This window comes from Pollicipes pollicipes, unplaced genomic scaffold (assembly GCF_011947565.3).
Source record: "Pollicipes pollicipes isolate AB1234 unplaced genomic scaffold, Ppol_2.1 Scaffold_4740;HRSCAF=5597_pilon_pilon_pilon, whole genome shotgun sequence".
NCBI lineage: Eukaryota > Metazoa > Arthropoda > Thecostraca > Pollicipedomorpha > Pollicipedidae > Pollicipes > Pollicipes pollicipes.
The window spans coordinates 32,376,604-32,394,760 of NW_023596545.1; the positions used below are offsets into that span (position 1 = coordinate 32,376,604).

Consider the following 18,157-nt stretch of genomic DNA (forward strand, 5'->3'; position numbering starts at 1 on the left):
GCAAAGTAAGATGCATTTAATCCATCACCTGCAGTGCAGCACAGTTTCTACAAATTCAAGTTGCATTTTTGTCCGAGCAACTGAGCTTGTATGTTGCTAAGCAAAGCATGTCTTCCGCCGGCCAAAACTGCTTTCTCAGATCAAAAACTACTGATGCGAAATGCAGTACCACGTGTACAAGCTAATGTAAAAATATATCCAAACATGTGGAGAGTAGCATTACCATAGATCAAAATAAGAAAACACATTTAGACATGGAGTGCGGTAATTGGCTAGAGTGCGGTTGTCTTGGGATTAGCACATCGCAGCCCGGTTGTTCATGGCAACCTTATCATGACGATTTCTCCGCCAGCTATTCATGAAGAACAACATATAAATACTGCATTTACCAAGAAATGCAGAAACGCATCAAAGACGGGGAAACCTGAAAACCCATTCTCTACTTCAACCTCTCACTTTCGCTGTCAAATGGCTCCATGCAGATGTCAAAACATGATTTTGATGGGACGTCTTTTAATTAGCCAAGCCACTTCCTTTCAACACAAAAAGAGAAAAATGTTCCATTGTACGCCATGGTAAACCCTGTCTCGATCTATTCGAAGTTATCAAACTCGCTGCGCTCGTGCAACAGCTTCAAAAATATCTTGACCACAAATATTTACTTCCCAGCATCTTTCGATAATTTCTTACACTTTTCTAATCGAACACTCTTCTTTCCTTCAACCATTCGACGACGCGGAACCGGGTCGTCTAGCAACCCGGATAAGTCAAAGTGGGAAACCATAAAACTTTTTAGTGTGCGCAACTAGTGTGCAGCTGTTTTGCGTCAATACCACAATTCTTATAAAAGTGAAATATAAAAGATGACAAGAAAAAGGCATTTGAAGGTTTAGCAGGGCAGATACTGGACATCTGTGATGGCTGGAGGCGAACAATGTAGGAAAGGCGATAATTTGATATCATGTTGGGTGGTTCGTACTTAGCTAGTCGATGTCACGGCAAAGTAGCACACTCAGGCAGCTGACACAAAACTGCTGAAAGAACAGTACCAGATGCCCGAACCGTTACGAGGACTTGCTGAAAAACGGGTTTATGAGGTGGAACATCATATTGCCATTCCACTGCGAGTGAGATGTGAAGAAGAATAATATGTGGTGGTGGCTAATTGCAGTACCTATATGCCTGTTTTGAGCAACCACCAGCTACCTTTGGCGCATGTGTCGTTATTCTGCGCACCCAGCTGCTTTTGGGTGCAAATAAATTTGTCATGCTGCCTTAATCATGCTTTCTTTAAGTCTTACATACTGCTATTTCAAAAGCCAAGGACAGCCCATAACTCGGCGTTTTAATGCCACGTACCTATTTATGTAGACACAAGTTTTGGCGAACATGAGGAACCACAGGTCCATATACTTGTCGGCGGGCGTCTGGGCGAACGAGTTGTAGACGAGCATGCTTCTGTACGGCAGCCAGAGCAGTGCAAACAGGGAGACGACGGTGAGCAGCATCTTGATGACCTGTCGACGGGGTCACTGGTCAGACGACAGTAAGGATTATTTTGATGACCTATAGACGGGATTCCTGACCAGACGACGGTGAGGAACATTTTGAAATTTGAGGACGACGTCAACGACGGCGTGGACGGTGTCCACGGAATTCCTGGTCAGACGACGATGGGGAGCGGTCTGAGATGATCTTTGCACGGGGTCTCAGGTCAGATGATGGTGGGAAGCTGTCAAAGATGGCTTGTGGACGGGGTCTCCGGTCAGACGATGGTAAGGATTATTTTGCTGACCTGTGGGTGGGGTTTTGTGTCAGACGCTGCCTGGGTGGGTGGACAGCGCTGCCCTTCTTAAGACTTAAAACTCTGTAACTTCTGAGCTAGACACTTGCAAAGTTTGCAGCCTTTTTCGTGCAGACCAGTTCAAGGTCACTCAGGCAAGCGTGACGCCATACAGACATCAGTCAAATGCTGTCACCCGGTTAGCCATAGCCATTAGCCATTAGCCATGACCGTCAAATTATTCGTGTCTACGAAAGTGACCACCATTTTGGACCCAAAGGGTTTCAAGTAGCTTTCGACCAATGTAATGGATTCAGTGCAAGTTTCAAACAGGAATCCCGTCTGGTGCTGCGTAACGCAGGACGTTGAACGGTGCCACTGGTTAACACAGAATTAAGAGTTGCAATCGAATAACTTATAATGCCGCCATGACTCAGCATTTGAATACAAGTAAGTAATATAAAATCACGGATAAAAGGATAAAAACATCACGACAAAGGGCCAAAGCACATGCACATATTTTGGTTCTGGGAGCACCGTACCCATTGCTACGACATTTCCCGAGAAGCTTAAGTAATACAGATGAGTTAGCCCGTCCACCTGAGTGGCAATTTCGCCCGGCCAGTTTGGCACAGCATCTGACGTCAAAAAAGTTCAACGACGCGATAAAATGATGACGTGTCGAAATACATGTTTACAAAAACACGAAATGTTGTTGGCTAGAGCAATATTGCGCTTAAAGGTAGCCGATTGTTATAAATGAGCTTATTTCATCATCAATGCTGCGTGCCTCAATATCTTCAAATGTGGAACATTCCCTTTAAGCTTTCCTAGACGTGGCAAAACAATTTGTGGTTGGCATTCCCTGACGCCACACTAACTGACAGAAGTTAACGAGACGGCGCACAGCACCATGAGTTCAGAATAGACTTACGAATCCAAAGCCAGTCCATGAGCTTGCAGTAAGCCCGCAGACCAAGGATGCTCAGGACGGCAGGAAAGACCCAAAAAGCGTTCGGAGCCAGCGCTGAGTTTGCGCCTGAGAACGGTGTGTTCTGAATGGAAATGCTTGTTTGTGATCTCACAACTACAATGAATGAAAAAAATCGCCCGTCTCTCCTGTCTGTTATAAGCTCCCGTCTCAAGACCCGGCCAGCCTACTGAGATGAGCTTCCGTCTCGTCTGACATGGTATTTCAAAGCGCAAGGCAACGGCAACCTTTACAGAGCATCAATATGCTGCTTCCATCGAAGTCCGTTTGAATTCGAAAGCCTTCCCATGTAAGATCCGTGAACCAAAGCTGTCAGCAGTGAGGCGTTCAGAGAGCATGAACTCAGTAAAACTTTCACGGCTTTGTATTCCAAGAAATGAAAGCCGAACAATTACTTTGAAGCTGCACACATCAGAGCTCTGAGCGAGTTATTAGAGACGGGACTTCGATTGGCTATAAATATTTACACGTTGCATAATACTCACGTTTTATGCAGGACTCCGGTCGGCAATTTATGTGTTTTCACGTTGCATCGTTTGCTTTGTGTGGGCCTCTGTTTGGTTGGACAACCGGGTTTAACTGCCTAGAATATCAATACCCCTCCACTGCTCTTACATTGCACAACAACATGCGGTAACTGCAAAAATGGAAGAATCATTCTGAGTCGGAAATCCACCTCAAGGGAGCCTTTTTTGTGGCGAACTAAGATCTGAACTTCCATCTGATGTGCAGAGATACAGGATGGTATACGGATAAACCGTGAATATTTCCAAATTTTTCCACATGGTCACATAATATGCAATGTATAAATATGCATATATATATATATATATATATATATATATATATATATATATATGTGTGTGTGTGTGTGTGTGTGTGTGTGTGTGTGTGTCTGTGTGCATCTGTGTATATTTGTCACATATCTGTGTATGAACGTTTGGAAAGTTGGCGGGGCAGTTTTCTTTCTTGCACGACTTCCTAGACGTTCAAAGAGAGCGAAGGATATTTCGGTTTTTACTAAAATTATGGAATAATAGTATTGCAAAATATGACAGGGCAGTTACACACCTCAATGTGTTCCCGGCGTTGCGAACCATTTGGGCCATGCATATCCTGAGAATGACAAATTTCGAAGTTTATTCACATTCTACGACACTAAATAGAGCGTCCTGTAGGCGTGAGGTGTGCGCTCGCTGACACCGTTATACACCGGCTATAGCAGTGGCATGGTGTCTATCATTGTGGTCATCATGATCATTACGATTATCATCATCAGCAATAGGATCCTCGTTCAAATAATGCGGTTCACACAAGGAATGTCAAACGGAGAGCAAACCTTTTGTCGAAATATTGAAGGGAATATAGATTTGAAGATTTTGAGATAACCATGAGAATCTGGTGCTTGCCATATTACCACATCTTGCATGGCGAATTAAAGTCGCTTTGAATTATTGGCATACTTTTATGTGGAAAAACTGCCGTAGACAGCACAATTGCTCCGTTTAGTAAGAATGCTTCTCAATACGTCATTGTTTGATTACGTCATCATACCTTGCACAGCATTGATTGAGAGCCAATTGACGGCTGTTATGTCGAGAAATCGTGCTGACGAACGCGAGATATGAACGGCTCAACAGTTATATTTTCTTGGCCTTGATCCCTGCATGGCTTATGGAATGGCAGAATTTGAATGACGTTATTTCGACTCCATGGATGCCTCGCTTACTCTGAAATCGTCTCCCTGAAATAATCTACACGTCTCCGCGGGCGTGTAGATTAGAAACCAAAAAAGTTTAGGTCTTCAGAAGGTCATGATTGCGAACTGTGCCGAAGGATCTTCAAGATGGCTACTTCAGTTCTAAACCCCATACAAATGTGGAGCACTTCCTCTGACCAAAAATTAACCGATTATTTCGGTCGGACACCCAAACTTGTGACCATTTGGTGGACGCACAATCCTTTTTAAGGTTGCTTAAAAGTCTTGCTAAAACGTCAACCTTGGCAGTTATTGATTTCGTCGCCGAACACCGCCGAGCTTGTCAGGAACATACCCAGCCCAGGTACTGTTATTTGCGATTTACCATGCGCATGCTGCATCTGCGGACCTCCATCACATAAATCTTCACGAAAATGCAATCGATGGTTTTAAACTTCGCGGCTTTCTTACTCACTTATCAAAACATTATTATCGGTTGCCAAAGGTGCCTGGCCTTCAGTTTTGTTTTTGGCATTGACCACACAACAACAAATGCCCACTGTCAGTTGGATGCTATTTTGTTGCTCGTCTCAAGCCAACGCTATACATCATGATTTAGGAAAGATACGAAATTAAAATGAAATGGTCACCTAATTTTGTTCAGTAATGTCTTGAACTTTGGGCTTCGCCTCGAAATAGGCAAGTTACTCGTTTTCTGGCGAACTGATGGGCACCTGTAGAAGTGACAATCATGGCACCGAGAACGGTAAATAACCCGCTCCCAGGGTCTACTTCACCACGGTTCATGCATACTTCTACCGCTTGCTTTAAATGAAGTGCTCCACATTTATGCGGGGTTTTGAACTGCAATGGCTATCTTGAAGACTTGTCGGCGCTGTTCACAGTTCTGCCCGTCTTAAGGCCTAAGTCCCTCTAGCTTCTGAGCTAAACGCCCACGAAAATGAGGAAAGATTTATCGGGAAGAGTATTTCAAAGTCGCCTCCGGCTCATGATGCCATAGTTACGTCATTAAAATCCTGTCATTCTATAAGCCATGCGGCGATTACGGCCAAGAGAAAAATAATTTTCGAGGCGTTCATATCTGGCGTTCGTGGGCGCGATTTCCATATATAAGGGCCGTCAATTGTCTCTCAATCAATGTTGCGCAACGCACGATGACGAAATCAAAACATGAGGCATTAAGGAGCATGCTTACCAAAAGAAGAGTTGTGCTGTCCAGAGCAGTCCTTTCCCCTTACAAATATACCAGTAGTTACACCTGAGCTTGTTTCGTCATACCTGATTCTTGCTTCAACATCTTCAAATGTGAAACATTCCGTTTAGCATGGATATTATTTTAAAAATAATCATACTAATTTTGCTTCTGCTTAAGGCTCTGTTCAGCTCACATCGATGAGCTTTCACAGCGATAAAAAATCCCAACTTCGACATCCAGGGCCGAATGGAGACTAGAGCCACACCTCAACATTTGGAACGTGAGCGGAAACGTACAGTTCAGCTTAACCCTGGTTAATTTTCAGATCGTGTGAGCTGAATGAGACCGCCACGCCGAAGCTCAACTGGGCGCTCTGAGGTACAGCGTGACCTACGTGACAGACCACCCCGTCCAGGCTCACGTGGGCTTCCAGTGGTGCCTCACCTGGGCACGTCCGCTGTTGCCGCTAGACGGCTCCGCACCGCCCGACGAAGCCGAGGAGCCCATCTGCTTCAGGATCTGCGGAGGCCGAAATACGACGACGGCGATCATGGTGTAGAGCACGCTGGATAGGACCAGCGGCACTACGTAGAACAGCACCATGTCGGCGAAGAAGTACCCCAGATAGGCCTGCCGTGACAGCTTGAACGTGCATTCCTGCACGTCGCTGATGCCGATGTAGTGCACGGGCACCACCGTTGTGAGGAATACCCAGGGGATGCAGTAGCAAAAGGCGAACGCCCAGACTGCGAAGATGATGCGCTTGGCGCGCTGCACCGTGCAGATGGTGCGCGCCTTGAGTGGCCGGCAGATGGCAATGTAGCGCTCCACGGTGAACGCTGTTACGCTCAGAGCCGACGCGTTGATGCCCATGTTCTGCAGGAAGATGAGAATGGCGCAGCCAGCGTTGCCCCAGATCCAGGCCTGCGCCACCAGGAAGTACATGAAGATCTCGTTGGGCACGGCGGCAATCAGCACGATGATGTCAGCCACTGCCAGGCTGACCAGGTAGCAGTTGGTGGGCGTGTGCATGCTGCGAGACCGCCGCACCACCACCACCACCATCACGTTCCCGAGGAAGCCGACCACGAACACGGCGCCCTGGAACAGCGCGCCAACGCTGCGATACGGGTACGAGTAGTAAAGCGGGAAGCTGAAGTTCATCTCCATGAACTCGCCGTACAGCTTCGTGCAGTTGTACACGCGCATCATGGTCTCCCGACTGCGCATCATCTGGCCGGTAAGGTTACCCTCGAGGCGCACGCCACTGTCGTCCAGGCACGAGCAGAAGAACGCCTCGCCGATCGCGGACGTGTTCTCGGTGCACTGCGCCGGCAGCAAGGACGCGATGTCCTCGCCGCGGACAGTCGGCAGCAGCAGCGGCGGCAGCAGCAGCAGTAGCAGCAGCAAAAGCGGCTTTGGCAGCGGCCGGGCCACGACGGGTCGCTCCATGGGTCGTCACGAGCTGGACGCCCCGCGCGGTCGCCTGAAACAGCGTCGGTCGTTAATGTAACGCTGGTCGTTCACGGTCATCTCACCACAACTGTGCCGATGCGCCCAGCTGCAGCCGCACCGTTCGGGTTGGTCGCCAAGGCACGGGCGACAGTCGCTGTCACCAGATCGCGCCCGTCGCACAGGCTGCTCCGCGACGCGTGTTCTGCTGCAGTGTCCCGCGGCGCGAGGTTCGCTGTGGTGTCCCGCGGCGCGTGTTCCGCTGTGGTGTCCCGCAGCGCGCAGTCCGCTATGGTGCCCGCGGCACGTGTTCCGCTGCAGCGTTCCGCGGAAAGTATTCTCCTGAAGTGTCCCGCGGCCCGTGGTCCGCTTGGTTCCTGCTCAGGCTCGGATGGGACTGGCGGACGGGAACGCGTACACGTGCCAGCATGCGCGCCGGCTGGACAGACATGTCGAAGCGATGTTAGCCGCACCAACGAAACGATACCGCGGAGGGGCCGGGGTCGCCTTTAATCCATGAATCACGTGCAACGCACCCATCCACCCACGCACGTCGTGTGCCTAACTGAGGTACAGAACGCTAGGGAACGATGGCGCACCCGCTTCCCCACGCTCGGATAATTCACTATAAAGCAATCGATTGACTCATCATCACAAAACCTTTCTGGCTTATAACGTTGATATGAGCCGAACCGTTATTGCCAATGAAGTTCCGATTCCCCGGAGTATCCGCCCTTTCTGCCGGGGTGAGAGGCAGACGACACCACTTGGCCTCAGCAGCTGAGTGCGTCACCAAGACCCAGTGCAATAAAACGCGAGCGACCGTGATATCAGCTTGCATTTCAGGAAATAAATAGTACTAAATGCATAGTATAGTGTAACGGAAAATACAATATATTACTGCAATAGCGGAAGTTGATATGCTGGGGATCCTGGAGGAGGGAGGAATATCCCCCATTAAATTCAAAAGAAGCTGAAAATGCACCCAAACATGGTCACGAGCATTAAACGGCTGGATGGCGGAATGGAATGAAAAGAAAAGTCAACGTAACATGGGTGAAAATCTATGTCAAAATGATAAAACTACAACGGGGGTCACGCGAACAATATGGGATGGTACGAGATCGACCCGGCATGCTATTCCGTAGCTATGAGGACGGCCGGAGGCAGCTGGTAAGAGACGGTATGGCAACTGTGCCGGTCCGCCTCGGGGCGCCATAGGCATATTTCGCCGTGCCGGTCGTCTTCAGCCTGTCCACGAATAACGTTCGCTGTCACTTATTGGGCTGTCGAGCGATGGCGTGCGCTGATAACACCCAGCTGCTCGATCACTCGCTGTCCGACCTTCACTGTCACCTGCTGGGCTGTCGAGTGATAGCGCGCGCTGACGACACCCAACTGCTTGATCATTCGCGGCCTAGCCTTCAAAATCTAGGATCACTCAAAGTCGTGTTCAAAACTATTTGGGCTCATTACAACGCTGGCTCAGGTCAAATTCATCAAACAGGAACCCAGCGGAAACACCTTTCCTTTTAATCGGAGCCCGTAAAACCGTCAGCAAAACCCTTAAACCCTTAACCTAAATAAAGCTCGGTCGGTTGGCCCGACTCTCTTCACCTACACGACCGCTGGGTTTGACCATCGATTCATGGATGTCCGGGCACATTCCTGAGACACCGGCCATATCGTCCAAAAGAAGGACGCCCTTCTGGTATCCCTTTATCGGTTCCGCCACCACCACTTAAACCATAAAACGTTAAAGTTGCTGATCAAGCGCACGAATTGTCCCACATTTGACCAGGTTTCAATGTGGGGAGGAACAACAAAGATCAACTAACTCTGATAAAAAAATTATAAACTTCGGAGCACGGGTCGTGACTGGCGTGCAGCGTCGGGGGGGGGGGGGGGGCGGTCCGGCGTTGGCATCCCTGGGTGGTGCCAAGGTGGAGCAGCTGGTGCGAGAGAGGGACCCTCTATAAGTTTACAAAGCCCTTCACAACCACCTCAGCCCGTTTCCGACCGCCGCATGTTAACCCCCCGATCAGCGGTGTCTCCCCGGGCCGCCCACTCATCCTATTCCGGAACTCTTCAGCTACCGAGATGCAAACTCTTGGCCACTCAGAGGGGGTTTCGGTATCGACCTGTGGCCTGGTGGAACCAGCTGCATCTGGCCGTCACTGAGCGTCCGGCACTGTCCGCGTTCCGTGCGTCGCTGATGGCGCTGAAGACCTGAGAGCCACTCGTATTGTGCTGTTTGGATCGACTACGCAAGAATGCTAAACTGGCTTACGGCTTTTTCATGCATTTGGTGTATGCAGCTATTTGTTGTTCCTACGACTTTCGTCGCTATCTTATCCCGGTGCATGTCTGCACTGCTTTGTGACTTTTTATTTCTTTCCTTGTACACGACGCCAATAAAAAATCGTGTATTGCATACATGTAATATAGTTTCAGTACAACATAATACGTGTACCTCTGATCCCTAAATACGCCCCTGGAGTGTGGTTTACAGTACTGACGCCTGGGCTCGCGGGTGACGTCTTGCGCCGGCATAACTCGGGCCTCAGCCGGATGCTGATCTTGGCCTCATCGAACGTTTAACTCGGGCCCCAACGGACGCTGATCTTAGGCCTCACCGGACACTAATCTAAGGCCCCACCGCACGCTGAGTTCGGGCCCCACCGCACGCTGATCTCGGGTCCCACCGGGCGCTGATCTCGGGACCCAGCGGTAACTGATCTCGGGACCCAGCGGTAGCTGATCTACGGCCCCAGCGGACGCTGATCTTGGGTCCACCGGACGCCTAACTCGGACACCACTGGATGCTCAACCCGGGCCCACCGGACACTCAACTCGGGCCCCACCGGACTCTGAAGCGTGCTGTCGATGTTCGGCGGTACAGCCTACCACGACGGACAAAACTGCACTCGCGACCACCGTCGTTATGATAACCACCGTCCGTACCTCCGTAGGTATGAATAAAAGAACGTTTGTGATTGTCCCACCGGGCAAGGACCCGGTGAAGAGAACCTCACCGGTTGATGTCTGAACCAGTGCATCACATGGATCATGAGATTATTTGTTCTCAAACGCCAAGAGAGAAGTCAAAGCCAAAGCATAATGTTTCGTTGGAGCCATAACAGCTTCACGCTCGCACATATTTTTGGCTAGATTGTTTCAAGTTTTCGCAACATTATTACACAAACATTTTGACACACTAGTGGGTTGCAAACATTACAGAACACAAACATTGGAAAAAGCAAGGCAAATGAAATGCATCACCGTCATACCGCTGAGCAGGGTGTCACACGAGATTTCTCCCGCAGGATCGGCTTCTTCAAATCAAAATTCTGCGGTATTCAGAATAATTTCTATAAAAATGATATTGCTTATCAAATTGTACGCGTCTGAAGTTACAATAAGAGGGAAGTACAAAAAGGTGAGATGCCCCATTTCGCGCAGGCATGCTCTACGTCAGACCCTACCATAGATATACAGGATGATATTGGCCCACATCTGTCCGCCAGTATGTCAAAGCCGCCCCCCCCCCCCCCATCTTAAGATAATCATCGAGATGTCAGTGCAGGTTGCCTGGGTTGATTGGAGTGGGTGAATATTTGATTTTGGTGGCAAATGCTTCGTTTTTGGGGGCCATTGTTGCTGATACTGCGAGGAAGCATGGTCTCTGCAAGCCAAATATACACCCAAATCGGTCTTGGATGCGCGCTTTGTCGTGTTATTGCAGTGGTGATTGTGGTGGCATTACCCTGTAAAGCTCCATATCGGTCCGCATGGCTCCCTTTAATGGAAACATTTGTCATAGTTGGGGTCAGGACTCCCCGTTTTCTTTCACTATTTTTGGTGAGCTCCTTTAACTTCTCAACTGAGCTGTCTGGCTTATTGCACTTGGCTTCACCAGCTGACAGGCTTTTCATTGGTGGGCATCAGAGATGAGGATTTCGACTTGGACAAAGGGGATTTATGCCTGGGATCAAGGGTATCGCACCTGTTGATTCTTCGGCAATCTCTCCGAAATGAGACGGAGTTTCAGATCCTGAAATAAATATAACTCAGCTGTTTCACTCAGTGTTAGTTTACAAAAAAAGGTGTAGGTATACATGTTCGCACACTGGGAAATTCTTGTGATGATCCTTATTTTATGATTACGCGCAGCATCTGTAAATGAAATTGACATAAGCCCTCCTGACGAAAGCCATGACAAAAGCATATAAAATAAGTGATGAGCAGGCTTTCAGGTTTCTTACAGCTTCTCGTTTCCGCATTAATACATTTCCGCATCAATAACAATATTTCCGCAATAATTCTACAAAACGGGCCGCAAGCACATTAGTTGTGATTTGTTCATTACTTAACTAACCACCAGCTGGACATGGTAGAGGAAACGCCTGCGAACACAACTGGACCTCAGTGGAAGCTCTAGCAAGAAAACATACTACGTCAAACATTTCTACGAGACGGGTTCGTTCAAGAAAACCCGATACTTTCATGCATCGGCTCGAATGTGAGAACGCCGTTTCCAAGAGCAAAATTCAGACCTGGGTGGGACACTTACAGAAATGTGGGACGGTGGAGAACCTCAATGCAGCCGGTGAAAACCATCCAAGCCACTCAGGACACCGCAGGAATCGTGCAGCCGAGTTAGTGATGAGCGTGATGGAGTCAGTTTAGCGGAGTCCGAGACGCTCTGCGCGCAAGCAAGGTCACTCCTTCGGCAGCCCCCAGATTTTTTCCTTTGGCGCCATCTAGAAGATTTACGCAGGAAGCCTCAGGACCATCACGGAACTCAGGAGATCAGGATGCGTAAAAGCCATTCTTCGGTCGGTTTGTAAGAAAGTCATGAACAACTTAGTGATGCGCCTCAAGATATGCACGGAGCTAAGTGGAAGTCATCTCGAACACATGCCCTAGAATGACGAAGAAAAGACCAAAGACTCTCATTTTTAGCTCTGATGTTTTAAATAAAACAAACTAGTAATTACCGAAGTTTTATTTAGTTATGACAGAAAACTGAGTAATGAAGCGCATCGAAAGTTAAGGCACAGTTTTGGGTCACCCAGTAATATTATTAAGTTGGGTATGTGTACCTGAAATTAAAAATGAGGTTGGCGGGCCCATGCAGACTTTGTGGGGACACTTCCTCGCCAGGCGGGTGCGGGTTTTCCAATTTGAGGCGGGGCGGGTGCCGGTATTCCAAATCCAAAAAAGTGGCAGCTTTAGTGCCTCCCGTGCGCTCAATACATATGGGCACAGGAATCCTTGCATTCTTCCCCTCTCCGTGCAGACCGTCGAACTGGCGAAGGCAGTGAAGCATGGCATCACGCCCCGCGCGATGTAAACTCGGCGGTGACTCGTGCGCCAGCACCACATACGCGGCCGCCGGCCCGCCGACACCGGCATTATCACCGCGACACCAGGTGTGCCGACGTCCACCCCACAGATGACTTGACGAGTATCAGATACCGCGCCTTAGACGCCCACCACGGAATCCGACACCATGGCGACCGGACTCCGCGGGTCTCGTTCCACGAGCGCCAGGTAAATCGGGAGTCCCGCCGATGCTTCGGCGCCGGAAATCGTTCACTTTACGTGCGGGCGCCACCCGTGCGACATCGGATACGACTGCAGCCGAGCCCTGCAGGGTTCGCTCTAGGCCGCCAGGTAGGCAGGAAGATAATGGCCCAACCATCGCTCGGTGTGAGCACGGCTGCCGGCCTGCGCAGGCAGCGGTCGGGAGCGCAGCGGCGGGGATTTATCGATCCAGGTAACTTTTTGAACAGTGGAATACATGACGTCAATGTTTCAGGATCGTTGGCCAAAGGTCTAATCTCGTTAAACCATTTCCAAAATTAGCTATTTCTTTTACTTTTTCCTCTGCGATCTTCCACAGAAACCCTCGCCCCGTGCGTTGCATTGGGTCTCTCGAAGCGAGTCTATGGTTCTTGACGAATACTCCGGTATAGAGGCCGGCTTTACGTACTAGCAGGCGGACCACTCCATTCAGCTGTCCGACAAGAGACGCCACTTTCTCCAAAATTTCAGCCCGCAGCCCAGCCGCCCCGCCCAGCTGGTGTTCCGGTCGCAAAAGCCCGCTGTGCTACAACGCTGATCAGCCATTAACTCGCAAGTACCGAGTTATCGCAAAATGCATTTTGTCCTTTTGCCTTAATTTTAGACGTACACATTAAAGTGTGCATAAAATTGCATTTCAGTGTTATCTGGTGCGTAACGCCATTTGGCCACCACCCGTGGTGTTGCACGGAGAGTGGCAATCAGGGAAGCTACACAATGTAATTTATATTGTACTGAAGTAGACCTTAAACCCTGCGATGACAAGTTTCGACCACAAATAAGGAGGAAGAAGGTGGAAATTAAATTTGTCTTTCACCAAGATACACCAGAGACATCACCTTTCTACCTCATCTCACTAGCCCACAGGTCATTGCTTCTAAAATTGCATGCACTAACTTATAGCTTTTCTCTGACAGTAAAAAATGGCGGGTGCTTCAAGTCATGGAACAAAATAAGCTCATTACATTGTGCATGGGCTCAAACATCATTCCACTGCGTCGCAATAGTCACAATTTTATCATTATTATTGAAAAACCAGAGCCAGACTCCGATATGGCGTTTGCTGTCTTTAAGTGGTTACGTCATGCAACAGCACCAAATAAAATCACATAGCAGCTTTGAAATGATCCACATTTCCCTCTTACCACTATCCATGTTCCAGATTATAACGATCGCCGCGCATTCTGTTTGATGCTGCGTGAAAGCAAGAACATCAACGATGTTTTATCCACGAATATCTGCCGCTTCAGTGATATCTTTGACACCAATTTCACCCACCGTGGCGTATGGTTGCATAATGCAGAAAAAAACTTCAATGAAAACAAACTAAAATTGAAACAACTAATTTCCGGGAATCATTTCTATTCCTGACATGGCTTGGAGACTGCAGCTTTCGATCTTTATCGAATGCTTCATTGACGTCATATGTGGGTATCACTGACGTCATATGTGATTCACCTCATTGGTCATGGATATTGATTGTGACTTGTGAGGCATGGTTTTTGTGAAAACCAAGAATTATTGAAAGCACCACATTTCCACAATGACTGCCAAGTCAGTTATGAAGTGTCAAGTGCCAGGTAGCTGTATTTATATTAAGGACTCACCTGATTGCTGTTCAATGAAATCAGGCCATAACTCTGAAAAATTTGGTTGTTTTCAATTTTTCAGTAAGATGTTTGCTTAACCCGCGACCGGGTTGTTGGTTAAATACCCTTCGCTGGAATGGGCGTCAATTTGACTTATTGAGATATCAGAACCTAAAAAGCTAGGGCACCAATGTCACTGAGTGTGTTGACCTGTGCGTGAACTCACTCGTGTCAAAACTTTAGATTTCTTGGTCATGACATTCGGGTCAAATAAGGTTAAGCAATGTCAAACTCCAGGCTGCTGTCCAAAGTGCTCCCCTCCGTACCTAAATACCCGTTTTAAACAAGAGGTCACTGGTGCTCACTTAAAGTAATTGACCTTGTTTGATTTTTCGAGGGTCATGATGACCAAAATAATACAAGATTGCTTTGAGTTTTGCATGTGAATAGGCGTCAAGGATTACGCTAGGCAGAGTGTTCCTAACACCAAATATTAATCGCGGTAATTTTAGGTCAGTGTCCTATTCTGCGCTTCAAAAAGTCTATGGAAAATGAAGAATGTGTTTCCTGTTATCAATAAATTAGAAATAACCACCAGAAACTACCCCATCCAGCAATCTTCAGAGTAATAAAACAGGTCACTTTGACCTTGGTCTGACCTTCATGCCTGGTCCTAGCTCAATGACATTTGTTACTTTAATTGTTGTGTTACCTAAGCAACTATTTCAGAGGTGTATGGCTTCGTCTAGCACTCTGCTGCTGCTTCAGATTGGACAATTCCCAGGAAATTATATTTGCTCAATCCATGGACAAATTTTGACCTTCTGTAGGTAAGCGACTTTACAAGGAACATCTAAATTGTTGTTACTAAATCATCCGCTATTCAATTGTCCACAGCTATGCATAGTTTGGTGCGACTACGCCGCACCGCTCGGAAACCATTCGAGAAAATATTTGAGGGGTCCAATTGACCCCGCCCACCCGAGCACGTGTTAAAGCTGTTCAGTTTGTGTGACCTGGTTTAGTGGTGACGTGTCTGCGATTGGTTTTCTGTTACTGGTGTTCCTGTCGTAAAATAAAAATATGTTTGTTTCATGAGTGTGCTACGTCTTGCAGCACAGAAGTGTTTAAGACTGTTTTTAAAATCATTTAACATTTTCACACATCTTCAGGAAGAGCAAAACAAAATGCACAATCTTGTTTTTCTAGGCTTTAATTCACAAGAGCCCGCCAAGTCTGACCGATAACCCAGTCAAAAGCTCGCGGATTCTTGCGGGTCAGAAATTGGCGGGCTGGCGTTGAGTTCCGAAAAGTTGCGTCTCTTATATTGACTGTAACACAGGATCAAATTTAGCACAGGAAACATCGTTGATAGTTTGTATGGGTTCACGAAAAATAAGGAAGTCGGGCGACTAGTACCAAATGCAAGCCTTGTCAGTTTTATTCATTTTTCTGACATCCGCTCATTTTCTTTACACACTTCATATAGCGTTGAGCCCAGAAACAGGTCTTGGAAAATGCATGCCCCTCCGTGACAGGAGCACAAGATGTAGAAACAGCATGCATCTCAGGGTGCTCGTGTTTTCAGTTACGCAGTAAACGCTCAAACCTGTGGTTGTGAATATGCCTATGCTGTGCATGCCATTGATTCGATGCATCCCACGATTAAACACAATGCATGCATTCCAAGATTAAACGCATTGGGCGCAAATGACAAGCCAGCGGGCTACCTGGTACTGAAAACCTTACTGCGCTAAAGATTCCGGTATTTGTCAAGAGCGTTGGATACACGACCCTAACTTTGAGAGAAATCTCTCTCACTGATTCAAGATGTGTAAAACTGCCCAGAAAATCCTCAACAATGTACGATATTTACGTTTACGTTACGATATACGTTTGATAAGTATCCCAGGGTTATACCCTTCTTTAGTTTTCTGCGTGAGAGTCAGGGCTTAAAGCGCTTGTGTGCCTTACGCATAAAGGTGGTAATTTGAGGAATCCTGGCCGCTGTATAAAACACCTTGACACTTCGGAAACATGACACACCTACCTAGGTTTAAATCTTATGACATGATTCAACAGACGAACACAATTAGCATCAGTGGTACACATAACCTAGCAGGGTGTGCGCAGGATTTCACGATGACGGTACAGCTTAAAAAGCTACATTGAAAAAACAAATTTAGCGCGCCGCAAGCGGGCGCAATTTCTTGCGTGTCGTAAAACAACAATACATATTCTTGACGTCTTTATTTTGACGTGTCCACCAAGGTTCTTGAACCGTAAACATGTAGCCACGTGAATGTTACTAGATGCCATAAATTTGGTAAGGAGCCGGGAGGGAGGGGGGCGCATGCCCCTGAGGGCAATGTGCGTACCCCTGTGATTCGGCTTTGTGTGCGGGAAAGGTTCTGTAATCTTATACTAGCTCTTATATAAGCCTACACTATCGATAAAATAAATGAGTGAGTTATCTCTAGAAGATAACAAATCAAGAAATTTACATAAAACATGCCACCTGTCGCGACACACCTTGGAATAGGAATCAGCACCAAACAGTACGCAGAGGATTTCTTTTATGCATCCCAGTATCATCACCATTTATCATGACAGCAGTTCGTGTGAGACTTACGAATGGCTGGCGTCCACGTGGGACACATTCTGCTCGTGTGGAGATTACGCGGAAACGAAAGTTCAGGACCCGGCTGAACTTTGCAGCCCGTCTCTTCCGCACCATGCAGTCGCGTAGAAGACAGCAAGTGATTACGAGGGATGCACTGATGTGGGCAGCACGCCTGTATCATGCCACATTTTGCTATCCTTTTCCTAGACCTTGTATGCAATCATTACTCTGCTCATCGGCCATACTACGGGTAGTCGTGGGTGACAATGCTGTATGGAAAATAAAGAATATATTCATGCCACGCAGCTCGGAGCCATTTCACAAGCAAAGTTACGCAGTACCAACTTAAAACAGCGACTTCTCTTACAATAAGTCATGCCAAATTTTGACCAATCATGACTTTTGCATGACCCATGACTTTCTCCTAAGGCATCAGGCAACATTTTTACAGATTGTAGCTGGTCGTTAGCCGTGCCACACAACAACTGTAGGAAGTGATTTAGTTAGCAATTGCAAATCATATCACAGCATTAAAAATGAAAATACTTCAGTAGCAGTTACGGCCAGTCCACACAAACGTACTGTCATGCCGAAAAATATGCCACCAGCAACATCAGTTACAGTGAGCTCATGCTTTGACAGAGCTTTGTTTGGCCAAGATAGGCTTGAACAGCGCAGTTGTTAGCGTTGCAGCGCGTTACCAAACCTTGCAGTATACAAATGTCAGGTCAAGGGGCAAGGAATTACACTGAGTGGCGGCTCGGCAGCGCAAGTCTAGTTTCCATCTAGAATAGTGTACTAGGAACGAGGAAATCTCCATCCTGCCGCGGGCGACGGCAGGCTGGAGCTTTATAGCTCCCCTTGAGCTCACAAGCTCCACTCACACTAATGTTGCAATTATCAGCGAAAAAGAGTATATTGCGAGTGTCTAAACTGCTGAAAAACTCCTAACGAGTGGCAAACGGATGGGCACGTACGACTAATTATGAGTGAATAGTGGTTGAGCATGGGCACAGCCAATGGCTATTGAGTGGATTTGGAAAAAAATTACGGTGAAGGCCTCAAATGAAAATAAATTAACAAAAAGCGCACGTTTCGACATCAAACGTGGTACGGCACAAGTCCGTTGCAAATCCTATCACAGCATTTAAAAATGATAATACAGACAGCAGTATCATAAATCTGACTTAGCCTAACCTGGCATAGAAACAGCTG

The 18,157-nt window shown here is 47.5% G+C and overlaps 1 protein-coding gene across 1 annotated transcript in view; it reads right to left on the bottom strand.

The window, feature by feature from the left end:
- The window catches only part of LOC119098218 (thyrotropin-releasing hormone receptor), a 50,645-nt gene that overhangs the window by 18,603 nt on the left and 13,885 nt on the right, over nucleotides 1-18,157 (bottom strand). The window contains exons 2-3 of the mRNA XM_037221146.1: nucleotides 6,134-7,175; nucleotides 1,360-1,517 (exon numbers count right to left, since the gene is read on the bottom strand). Of these exons, the coding sequence (XP_037077041.1) occupies nucleotides 1,360-1,517; nucleotides 6,134-7,141 (1,166 nt within the window). The 5' untranslated portion in view covers nucleotides 7,142-7,175. The remainder of the gene's footprint in view (nucleotides 1-1,359; nucleotides 1,518-6,133; nucleotides 7,176-18,157) is intronic.